At 39.1% G+C, this 12,860-nt stretch overlaps 1 protein-coding gene across 1 annotated transcript in view; it reads right to left on the reverse strand.

The window, feature by feature from the left end:
• LOC145248082 (kynurenine formamidase-like) overlaps window positions 1-11,972 on the reverse strand; it is a 108,806-nt gene extending 96,834 nt beyond the window's left edge. The window contains exon 1 of the mRNA XM_080109860.1: window positions 11,765-11,972. Coding sequence (XP_079965986.1) covers window positions 11,765-11,806 — 42 coding nt within the window. The 5' untranslated portion in view covers window positions 11,807-11,972. The remainder of the gene's footprint in view (window positions 1-11,764) is intronic.
• Between the last annotated feature and the right edge of the window lie 888 nt (window positions 11,973-12,860).

Consider the following 12,860-nt stretch of genomic DNA (forward strand, 5'->3'; position numbering starts at 1 on the left):
CCCATTGAGTACCGTACATGCAATAACCCTTATCCCCGAGTGCCTTGATAAGTGGTGACTACCATGTAAAAATAAAAAAACAAAAAAAAAAAACGAGAAAGCAGTGAAAACAGCTGTTGCGATAACATGCAATCATCTGCACAAGTGGCTAAGAGGTGGAGAACATGGGAAATCTGGGGAGACTTGTTGTCACTTGGTCTCCAGAGAACACCACAGTTTACTGTCAGTGAGTGATCACTGATGATGGTCTGTGAGACAACTAATACGCTACACATTTTGATGAAAAATGGGGGAAAAATGGACATAGAAGAACAGAAAACCAAAACTTTAAATATAATTTCTGTAAAGTAATAGTTATTTAAATATTTCAACATATAATTTTATGGGCAAAATCCAGCTTCCCAATAAGGGGCACTCTGGATAGGAACAAAAATAATCTTAGTCATTAAAGATTTCTCCTCCACCGACCGAGGACAGAAAAGGTAAAATGTAGCATCAAAGTAGATACTACACTGTAATCTTGTTCCAAAGGCCAAAAAAATATTTGTTTAATGTTTGTTTGTTCCCTAATTCATTATAAGTGATTCATAATTCAGTTTTATCAGTATCAAATTGTATATTACTTTAAAATTACTTAATTTTACATAGATAATATTTATCTTCTTCTTCTACATACATAAAAGCGAAAATGTGTGTATGTATGTATGTATGTATGTATGTATGTATGTATGTTCGCTTTTGTGTATGTCTGTAAAAGGCTTTTTTCGCTCGACTTTTCGCTCGACTCATTCCTTTTTAAAACTTTATATCACGTCGTAATGATAATATCTGTGAGTTACGAATGGGGGTCGCCTGTCTATTTAATTTGCCCGACTTTAACACGCTATTTTTTTCCCCAGATTTTTAGAGCGTCCCGTGTATCTTTCGTTTTTCAGTATAAAACAAGCGAAATTTGGCTTGCAGCCGCGTCATGTTTCAAGGTCAAACATCACGGACTTAAGATTCTCGCACCTGTTAATTTCATTTTATAAACGTTAAATTAAGAGGTTTTTCATTCCTCTGCTCTTGTGGCCGAGATGGCTAGGTCCCAGTTTTTTTTTTTTTTTTTTTTTTTTTTTTTTTTTTTTTTTTTTTTTTTTTTTTTTTTTTTTTTTTTTTTTTTTTTCGCTTCCATCTCTACGTCAAAGGTTCTGGGTTCAAGCCTACTTTCCTACTAAAACTTTTTTCTTTTATACCTCCAAACACCCGCACCCAGCCAACGTTTTTTTTTAAACAGGTTTGCTTTGATACCCCCCCCCCCCAACAAACACACACCTACAAACACCCGGGCCACGCTGGGTACACCCCGCTAGTATTTTATATTGAATAAAGTTCAGTTTCAGTATTAATCGAACTGTGTTCCTTTTTCTTTTTAAAAAATGTTTTATTGCTATTTTTCAAATAATTCTCATATAGTACTAACAGTCTAACAAATCTTACCTACATTGCCTGCAGACATTTTTCAGTTAACAGGCCTTCTTCTTACTCTCGGTGGCCGTGATTCCAGTTACATATGGCATATTTAGCCTTTTTTTGTTGCGTTTTTTCGTTATTGGAAAACAAGATGTCCTCCATTAAAAATAATAGAGATTACGTTGGATACTGAATGTCTTCAAATACGGATAACTGCGTGTTTGCGCAAAATATAAATGCGATAATCGTCATCAGCGTACCGGAAAAATTGTAAAAGTCGACAAATTAAAGGTGAATGCCGAGGGGTCAGTAAACTAAAAATTTACCTTTTATACAAATTAATACACAGCTCTTCAGTAGGTGTGTCAGAATTTTGGGGGAATTTTTGACTCTCCTAACACAAAACTGCGAATAAAATATAAAAAACTCGTAATTTATCCTTTTAAAGTGGGTTGTTTATTTTCTTTATGGAATATACTTCCAAAATAAACTATTAAAGTTGTTTAAAAAATAATAGAAATATTATTTTTTATTTAAAAAAAAAAAACAGTGTTTACAAAGTACCTGCGCGTGTTCATGCAGTCATTTTTTTTACGTAATGAAATGAATTAAATTTTACGAGTTCAATTTTTTTTCAATTTTTAAACTTTAAAAATCTATCAAAATTTTTCTATTGGTTCAATTTTTACGATATTTTCAGGTTCAATGTGAAATTTTATGCTCTTTCCAATAAATCGAATATAATATTCTAGACAAGCGTTTTTCTTTTAAATCCCCCCCCCATTTTGAAATGTCCATTAAAATGAAAATAATTAATTTTCTCACCTCAAATGTATGTATCATAAATTGAAAATAAACGATCAATAAATAAAATAAGCTAATTTAAAACAACAACAACAAAAAAGAATAGTTATTTGCAAATTTACATGTAAAGTCCACAGTATAAAACCTTGTTTTAAAAAACACGTTGAATTTTTTTTTTGTTTTTTTAAAGTGAAACCTTCTAATCTTGTTATATTGTCCAGAAAATTTCGTACAATTACGCCAATTTTTTCTATTTCAGTCAATCCGTTTTTTTTTTAGATATTAAAAAAAAAAAATCCCTCCATAAAGAAGAAATAAAATATATTAATTCAAAAACTCATGTATTTATTTGAGAAAAGAAAAAAAATCGAAAATTCGTCGAGTGTTTTTTTTTTTTTTTTAGGCAAAAACTAAGTAAAATGCGATCATTTTCAAGTACGGCGACCCATATCAACGTACAAGACTTGCCGGTTCACGCGTATATGTTGTTTTTACGTTTTATAGCAATTTTATCCATCCGTATTTCAAAACAAGAAGATAGACAAGAAACACCGGCTTGCTAACACCGGTTAATGCTTACATAATGGCGGTCTTTTCAAATGGTTGCTTAAAAACATTCTTTTATTTAAAAAAAATACATGGAATATAAAATATAAATATGCACAAATTCACATAAATGAAGAATGGAAGCATCCATTGATTAGTATTTTATACAGGTAAGAGATTTTTTTGAATTTATATATATTTATTATATTTAGATTAAGTTAAAATTCGTTGAATTTCGTGAAATCTTTTTTAAAGAACATCGATTAAAAAAAATATTGTATATTTTTCGATAAAACATTTTATTATTTTAAAGTTTGGTCTTTGCTCCTTTTATTGAAAAAAAAAAATAGGGTTTAAATTACAGTATTCTAGGCACCGCCAAAAATGGCCGCAAAATCAAGTTGTTGTTGTTTTTTAAAAACTAAATTACATTTATTAAAATCCATTATTTCTGAGTAACTTTTTTTTCCAGAAAGATAAAACCCTGAATTTTATCATATAGAAAACAGAATAATGTAAAACTTTTTCTACTATTTTTAATTAAATTTTAAATGTTAAATTTTCCCAAAAAGTTAACAATTGACATTTTTTGTCTTGCACAAAAAACGTACTTAAATATTTAAAAAAAAACAAAGGTTTTTGAAATAATTAATTTATTTATTTATTGTCTAACTAAGATTTAGGATGATTTTCTAAGAGAATATGCAAAAATATTATAATATAAGTACCTGAATTTCAAATAATTCCACTTATTCATATTGTGAGAAAATAAAAATAAAAAAAGGAGATTGCTTACTTGGTGGCGCCGGCCTCGAGGGCGGAATTCTAATCTGAGTGGTTGAGAGAACGAGTCTCTTATAGACTTGGAGGAGTAGGGGGAGGCACTATTCTTCTGTTATAAAAGAATTGTGTCTCTGACTAGCGCCAGTTCTGTTAACGACTTACTGGTGAACGGTTGGCACAAATTAGTTACTCGCTGCTCGCCGTACTACAAAACTTGTTACTCGACCCAGTAGGGGGGGTCGCTTAGGGCATCCTTTGCAACCCCTCGGAGCTTACGCTATCACCGGGTAATCTACTTTACCCTCTAAATAGTTTTTTTTTCCACAACTTGCAAAGGATTTGCTGCTTACTCTTTCGTCGGTTAACTACTGTCATGAACGTCACGAAAGAGCAGCTCCTACGCAGAAGGGAGTCATTGACTCAGAAGATTCAGGGACGACTGAAGATGTGTCGTGATGGAGTTAGGCCATCGGCGTACTCATTCTTAAGGACGGAGATTCAACAATTCATTGTCGAGTTAGAGACTTGTATCACACAGCTGGAGTTAGGCTCCTTTGATGAGAGTACACCTGCCGAGATTGAGGGTGCTTGGCTGCCTCAACTAAAGGATTATTATGAAGACTTGGGCGATTTGGATCAAGCATACCGACAGCCAGAGCCCAGCCCTTACTCAGAATCTGCCTTTGAGTTCTCAAGGGCTTCTGCAACTACCGGGAGAGGTTCTTCCTTCATTGTTAAACCCCCACGTATACAGATCACAGGGCCTACATTTAGCGGACAGGAAATGGAGTCCGACCGCATGAGTTTCAGAAACTTCTTGACTAGGTTTGAGAACTGCGTGATCGGCATGGCCAATGATGCCGAGAGGTTGAACTTCTTGAAGTGTTCACTCTCAGACAGAGCCTTGAGGATGGTAAATCACCTGAGTTGCACTGACACCAATTACCAGCAAGCCATGGCTATACTGAAGAGGGAGTATCTGGACCTGGATGAAATCATTGACCAAATATTCCAGGATATTCTGGACTATGTACCAAAGAAAGGTGGAGCCCTTTTTGAGCTGGGGGACTTCGTTTCCAGGACGGCATCGCTGTTGGAAGAGCTGGGGAATTCCTTTTCGTGTGACTTTTCTGTGGACGATTCTGGCGGAGCCAGACTGATGGCTAAGATTCTGTTTAGGAAATTTCCTCTCGAACTGAAAGGCGAGATAATAGCGCTAACAAATAGACGGGTGCCACCTTTGTCCTCCATATTGAGACTAACTGGAGAAGCAATAAAGAGATTGCAGATTAAGGGCGGTGTCTCCACTGCAGTTACATCAACAGTAAGACAGAATACGTCTCAAAAGTTTGGTAGGGGGAACGCTATTACTCCTTCTTTTCATGTGGATGTGAACAATGCAACTTCAACCGGGTATTCCCGCACGTTGCCACCCATTCTCTCAGTTACATTCTCTTGTGGACCAAAGACAGTGTCAGTGAATTGCCTACTGGACACGGGTAGCGGGCGGACATATCTGGCGGCAGATGTACTGAGAACTTTGTGCCCAATCGAAACCCTTGGTGTCAATTGTCAGCTGAGATTGTCTACCTTTCTAGGTGAGTGTCAGCGTGGGTTCACAGAGGTAGTCCTGGGAGTTGACTTGGGTTCTGGAAGGACAGTGACATCTCCTGTCTTGGTAGCCGATGGTATGGACTTGTCGGTTCGAGTGGCCAACCTGGAATCTCTATTGCGTGTCTTTCAGGATGCAAAATATGCTTTGGCCGGCCAGTTTGAGACCGGAAAGGATTTAATACCGATCAAGGGAATAATTGGGTTAGACCTGATTGAACACCTGGACTCCTTAAAGCTGATCCCGTGTTTGAATGGATGGGCCTTTGCAACCCCGCCTGGATTGGTCCCGTTTGGAGCAGTGGACTCTTTTTTCTTGGAAGATAAGCCCCTCTCTGAGGTTACTCACCTCTCGTTTAATTCGGTAATGGAACATACCCCCCAGGTCGATTCATCACATTTATGTTTTGTCCTTGAAACACAATCAACATACCTGGATCCCATGGCGGAGTGCTTTCCTGACAGTATGGTACAAAGAGGACTAGAACAAATGTTTACGTTGGAATCTCTGGGGCTTCCCAGTCAGGAGGACTTTTCTGATTACGATAAAGTTCAGATGAAGCGATTTGAGGAAACGGTAGAGCTTCGGGATGGAAGCTATTATGTGGAGCTCCCCTGGCATCACGATAGATTAGCCAGAGTCCCCTCTAATCATGCAACTTCCTTGCATGTTTTAGACCGGGTAGCAGCAAACTTGACTAAAAGAAAAATATATGATGAATATTTGGAGGTGTTTCGTCAGCAACAGGAGGACGGTATAATTGAAGAGATTTTTGTCTCCCCTCAGGAGTTCGACAAATATGTGTGGATACCACATAGACCAGTTTTCAAGTCGGACCCTACGGCAACTACCAGGATAAGACCAGTGTTCAACTGTAGTTTGAAGACAGGAGATGGATTATCGCTGAACGAAGCAGCATATTCTGGCGTTAACTTAACAGGGGACATCTTAAAGTTGTTGCTGGCCTTTAGAGCCAACAATTATGTGCTACTAGCAGACATTCGCCGAGCCTTCCTAATGATTCGGCTTAAGCTGGAGGCGGATAGGAACCGGTTTTGCTTTTTTCTTAAACAAGGAAATTGTTTGCGCTGCTTCCGCTATACCACCTTGATATTCGGGTTTACTTCCAGCCCATTTGTGTTGGGGTGCATCTTAAAATTACATGCGGCAAAATACCCTCAAGATGCTTGCCGCAGAATGATGGAGGACCGGTTTTATGTGGATAACCTTGTGGCATCCGTGGCAGACGCGAGTGAGCTTACTACATTGTATTCCCTTGTTAGAGAGCGGTTGCTGGAAGGGGGCTTTATTATCCAGTCATGCAACTCAAACAGTCAGGCGCTCCGCAATAGGATGAAGGAGGATGGTACTCTAAGTATCCATGAAGAGGAGTGGGAGAGAGTACTGGGCTACCGATACTCCCCACATTTGGAGGAGTTGTATGTCGCTCCGGTAAAGTGCAATCCTGACGTGACAACTAAGAGAGGTGTTCTTTCAGAGTCAGCTAAGGTCTTCGATCCGTTGTCCCTATGTCTCCCGGTTACTATCCGCAGTAGAGTGCTAATCAGGTCCATGTGGAAGAATGGTGCAGGTTGGGATGATCCACTCCAGCCAGCGATCTTGAGCGATTGGAGAGAGCTAGCCAGGGACCTTTCAGGGTTGAGTGATTTCCGTTTTTTGCGCAAGGCGCTTATGGCAGGGCTACCTGGAGATATGTACCTGTTTTGCGACGCGTCCAAGGAAGCATATGGGTTTGCCGTGTATATCGTACAAAATGGTCGGTCATCCTTATTATTTGCGAAAGCTAAGGTGGCACCTATGAAGGACAAGACTTTGCCTGTGTTGGAACTAATGGCCGTTTTCCTCGCCTTCAAGTGTCTCCCCACAATCCTGGACAATTGTGAAGGATTTGTTCCCGAGAATTTGTGTATAGCCACGGATGCACAGGTGGTCTTGTCCTGGATTTTATCTCAAAACATGGCTAGCAAAAATGTTTTTGCAAAAAATAGACTTAAAGACATTCTGCAGATGAAAGTGGAGTTGGAGTCTCGCTATGGCTTGAAGACTCTCTTCAGATATGTTGATAGTACACTCAACCCGGCGGATTTGTTAACAAGAGGATTAACATTGAGAAAGTTCCAATCCAAGATGGAATTTTGGTGTTCAGGCCCTTCCTGGCTATGCGAAGGAATATCTCAATGGCCAGGATAGGATATGCCCTGTTTGAGTGAGATATGCCAGCGAATGACTTGCAGTTCAGCAAATTGTTCCTTGATCCATGATCAAGAGTACACTTCGGCCATACCTTTTCAGAGGTTTTCCTCATTCTCTGGTTTACTGACTGTTACTGCCTTGGTGTTTAAGTTCCTAGCCATCCGATTTAATCGACAATGGGACTACAACTCTAAGGCAGCGATCTACCTTATGAAGACAGTGCAACGGCAAGAATTTCCCGTGGAAGTGGAGTACCTAAAGGAGCCGAGTGGTAAACCCATGCCAGTTAGGGTTCGTGCTCTGGATCTTTTTCTGGACCCTGACGGTTTGATTCGATCTAGGGGAAGAATCAACCAATCTTCCCACTTTGGTTATGAAGTTAAAAACCCCATTCTGATAGGGAAACATCATCCTGTTACCAGACTCATCATTTTAGATTGTCATGAAAGGTGTTGCCACCTTGGAACTGGGTCAACTCTAGCGGAGTTGAGGCGAAGCGGTTATTGGGTCCCGCAGGGTCGACAAGCTGTGAATAAGGTACTGGCTGTTTGTGCCAGATGTAAACGTTATAATTCAACGCCAGTGACGCCGAATGCTGCTGCTGCCCTGCCGTCCCACCGTACCGATTTCAGAGTCCCCTATCAACACACTGGGATTGATTTTACTGGCCATCTTTGGGTGAGTGACGGGAAACGAGATACGAAAATGTACTTGCTCCTGTTCACTTGTTTGAATATCAGAGCAATACACATTGAAGTAGTTCCCAACATGAGCGTACCCTCTTTCTTCCAGGCACTGGTTCGATTTACTAACCGATATGGCGTTCCCGAAACCCTTTATAGTGACAACGCGAAAACGTTTATAGGAAGTGGAAAGATTTTCGATCGTCTCTCTCTTTTTACGGACTATCAAAGAAAATACGGTCCTTGTAAGTTAAAACTTAAAACCATTCCCTTGTTCTCTCCTTGGTATGGAGGAACATGGGAGCGATGTATCAAGACCATGAAGAATTGCCTATTTAAGATTCTTGGCAGGGGTAGATTGGATTACTTTACCCTTCTGACAGTGTTATCGGATATTCAGAGGTCTGTTAATAACCGGCCTCTTACTTACCAGGTGTCAGCCGACAAAAATGCTACTCCAATTACCCCTAATATGTTCCTTAAGCCCAATCAGAGCCCCGGGCTATTGATACGACTGGATAGAGAGGATAGAACAACCTTGTTGCCTCCCAGCAGGGAGAGGCTAATTCAAACCTTGGAACTTAGGGACCAATGTCTGACAGATTTCCACAAACTATGGTATGAGGAGTACCTGCTAGAGCTGGGAAGGAAGATTCCTGGTCGATCCCGACTCAGTACAAGAACCCGCCTCCAGAAGGATGATGTTGTGCTGATTAAGAGTCCTTTGAAACCCAGACCGTTTTGGGTCTTAGGAACTATTACTGAACTGATTCCAGGCCATGATGGTGTCGTTAGAGCAGCACGTGTACAAAAAGGGGAGGGCTTGGAGGAAGTACATTCCCTGAAACATCTGTACCCCTTAGAGCTTTCTAGGACTCCTGAAGGACCTCCTGTTGCGGAGGGAGGGGAGACGTTGGATTCACCCCCTAGTGTTGAAGAGCAGGTCTGGTTGTGTCCCCTGTGCAGCTCTCCGCAGCAGAATCAGAATATGATCGGGTGTGACTCGTGCGACGATTGGTACCATTTCCGATGTGTCGGTATCGACTCAGAACCTCCCAACAGGCAAAAGTGGTATTGCCCAGAATGTGCGCCCCTTAAAAAACGACGGGGTAGACCTAGCCTGCTGCCTGCTTGATTGATATCTGGACTGATCGACTACTGCTATATTGTACTAACAGTTGTTTTTTGATTAAGTATTTTGGTGGTCTGTCATTTTTATGTAACTTTTTCTTTTTCTTTTCTCTCTTCTACCTTTTGTTTTTTTTTCTCGTTTTTGTCGGGAGTGTGTGAGAAAATAAAAATAAAAAAAGGAGATTGCTTACTTGGTGGCGCCGGCCTCGAGGGCGGAATTCTAATCTGAGTGGTTGAGAGAACGAGTCTCTTATAGACTTGGAGGAGTAGGGGGAGGCACTATTCTTCTGTTATAAAAGAATTGTGTCTCTGACTAGCGCCAGTTCTGTTAACGACTTACTGGTGAACGGTTGGCACAAATTAGTTACTCGCTGCTCGCCGTACTACAAAACTTGTTACTCGACCCAGTAGGGGGGGTCGCTTAGGGCATCCTTTGCAACCCCTCGGAGCTTACGCTATCACCGGGTAATCTACTTTACCCTCTAAATAGTTTTTTTTTCCACAATATAGGTAACCAGATATCTCGCGTCGATCTAGAGTTTATATCGACTCTGTTTACGTTTTGCGTTTGATAAGAAGAAAACTATGGAAGACCAAACAGGCCAAAAAAACTTATTTTTCAGTGACGAAAATTTCAATGTATTATTAAGCTGAGGCTGGCCAGTACCAGATGGGTGACCATTTGTATGAGTTTGGTTTTTAATGTGTATGTGTGTGGGGGCCAGGCTCCCCAAAATGGGGGGGGGGGCAATTTAAAGCAGAATAAAAAAAAATTATTTCAGCGCGTTTGGTCCACCGTAGTCGAAAGGCGGCAAACGTTTTCAAACGAGATCGAAAAAAATGATGCTATTTTTAACACAAAGGGCACAATATTTATCGAATTTTTTTTTTGTATCGATTATTCAAGGCATGCCCTGTTTAATAATGGTCATGCATTATTCGGCTCGCTAAAAAAAAATTGTTAATTTATTTATCAAAAATTTTAAAATGGCTTTTTTCGTATAAATATTAAAAAAAATTTTTTTTTGTTTTGCTTAACTTAAATTAATTATTTTACTTAACATATTCACCGAATTTCACACTTCAAAACTCAAAAGCGGGATAATTAAACACAATCGAAGTTCTGATATTTAGACGTCAAAATAAGGTATGCAAACAATTTTTTTTTTTTTAATCTATAATTCTGTCCCTTACAACAACACAATATGTTTTGTTGAGTTTCAGATGATTATTTTAAGCATATTTGTTCCCACTTCAAAACAAGGGGGGGTTGTAAGCAAAAAAATATATATATATAAATATCGTTTATGAAAAATAAGTACACTGTTATAAAGTTCATTCTTCTCCTAATAATCGCTGAAAATTTCGTATTGATCGGATAATTACCTGATTTTTGGTAGATTTTTAAAAAGACGGTCCGTCAAAAAACTGACCTGCCCCCCACCCCCAGTTTTGGCGGTGCCTACAGTATTCACATTGTCATCAGCTTCGAAAGATAGCGAATCTAATTAATCACTCCTCTTGTTAATGTCGACTTCTGACACTCCTAGGTATTCAGTGTGACTAGACAGACAAACGCCAGAATGGAAACTCGATCGTCTAGCTGACAGTCAGAGCGATTCTAACCATTCGGCTATCAGTCGGTCAAGCCACGAGTAAACAAAATCCCAATGTTTATCAAATATATACCTCCTCCCGCTCCTCCTCCTGTTCTCTATCTCGCCTTCCCTTTCTTTCTTTCTCTCTCTCCCTCATCTATAGATTGTTGACTCGGCACTTTACAGTACAGACAACAAAACGAAAACGTGTTACAAAACATATAACAACTAAATGTTACCAATTTACCTTAAAATACAAGTACTGTCGAGTCTTAAATTAAAACAACCAAAAAACGTCTGACATTGAACTGCCACCTGGGGAATCTCAATAATCACTTAAATATCGAAAATCAAGCAAAATATTGGCAGAAACTCACCCAATAAATGTCGCCAATCGTGCGAAAATGTAATGTTCTACTATTACTTTTTGGTCTAATTTAAGAATCGGCACTACTTGTGTTTTAAAGTCAATAAACGCTTCAAAATAAGTTACAACACACACACACACAAAAATTTTTACGATGTGCTAGTGCTCCAGTGCTCCACTCTCCAGTGTATTATAAACACCCCAACCTCACTATGTTAAGAACGGCTTTCAGAATAAACACCCCAACCTCGAAAGCCGTTCTTAACATGAGGAGGTTGGGAGGGCGTTTATTCCGAAAGCCGTTCTTAACATGGGGTGGTTGAGTGTGCATATGCTACGCTGGGGCAGGTCGTAAAAAATACCAAAAAAACTTATCCAGATAGGTAGAAGAGTAACCTATATTGTCCTTGGTAACATTTATTTGTCATACCACGTTTTTGTTTTCTTGTCTGTACTGCAAAATGCCCTGTTGACTAAATGTTTTTTAAATTTTTATTCTAGAGAAATCTTGAATAATCTATCAACCAAAAAGTTAAAAAAAAAAAAAAAAAAAAAAAAAGTGCTGAACACGTACCTCAAGATTAAAATTTCTCCATTTTTCTGCAGAGGTATCCATCGTGCTGTAAAGATTTATTCTGCTTTCTCCCCAAAAAGAGATGACCAAATGACTAACTTTTCAGGAAAATGAGCTCAGAGTTGCCAGAACAAAGAAAACATTTTTTATGTGAAACATCGAGCCGGAAAAAAGAATGTATATATATTTGATATTGCAAGAGGGTGGGGGTAGGCAGAGAGAGAGAGAGAGAGAGAGAGAGAGAGAGAGAGAGAGAGAGAGAGTAGAGCTTCGATGGACGGGTAGTGGTGGTGGAGTCGACGCATAATTCTTACAAACATCTCCATCCAGACTTTTCTTTTGTCACAATTCATAATTAGTAGTTCATAATAAGTAGTTCATTGTGTCACGTGATTTACTTAATTTTATTTATTTATTTGTTTGTTAATTATAAGTTTCTTGGTATGTTTTTTTTTTTTTATTATAGTAAGTGTTTTGTTTGCTTTTCTTTCCCTTTCTTTTTTCTTTCTCATAATCTATGGATGTCCCGCGGCTGTTGTTGTTGTTGTTGTTGTTGTTCCACTCATTTCTGACATATCAGACCAATACAGTGCCCCTCCCATCTTAATCGGCTAGTCATGTGAAATGGGTGGGATTACAGAAATTTAACTAAATTATGTGATTTGTATTCTTGTGAAAGACAGAAATAGATATACAGCGTACCAGTTAGAGAGAGAGAGAGAGAGAGAGAGAGAGAGAGAGAGAGAGAGAGGGGAGAGAGAGAGAGAGAGAGAGAGAGAGAGAGAGAGAGAGAGAGAGAGAGAGAGATTATTAAAATGTTACATGAGTTCAGAAAAACATCGCTACCGTTGGTTTCAAATCTGATATAAGGGAGCACTTTTCTGGGGTTATCCCCCCCCCTATATATATATATATATATATATATATATATATATATATATATATATATATGTTTACTGTTTGTTTGGGAAACAACTCCAACAAAGTGCTAGATTTTTTTATTTTATTACATTTTCACCCCAAACAAGGCGCATTGCCACTTTGGTGTAGGGGGCTACTATCAGGGGCAGCAACTACTAGGGCACTATGTTGGGAT

Source organism: Euprymna scolopes, chromosome 26, assembly GCF_053919585.1.
Source record: "Euprymna scolopes isolate OS-2025 chromosome 26, ASM5391958v1, whole genome shotgun sequence".
NCBI lineage: Eukaryota > Metazoa > Mollusca > Cephalopoda > Sepiida > Sepiolidae > Euprymna > Euprymna scolopes.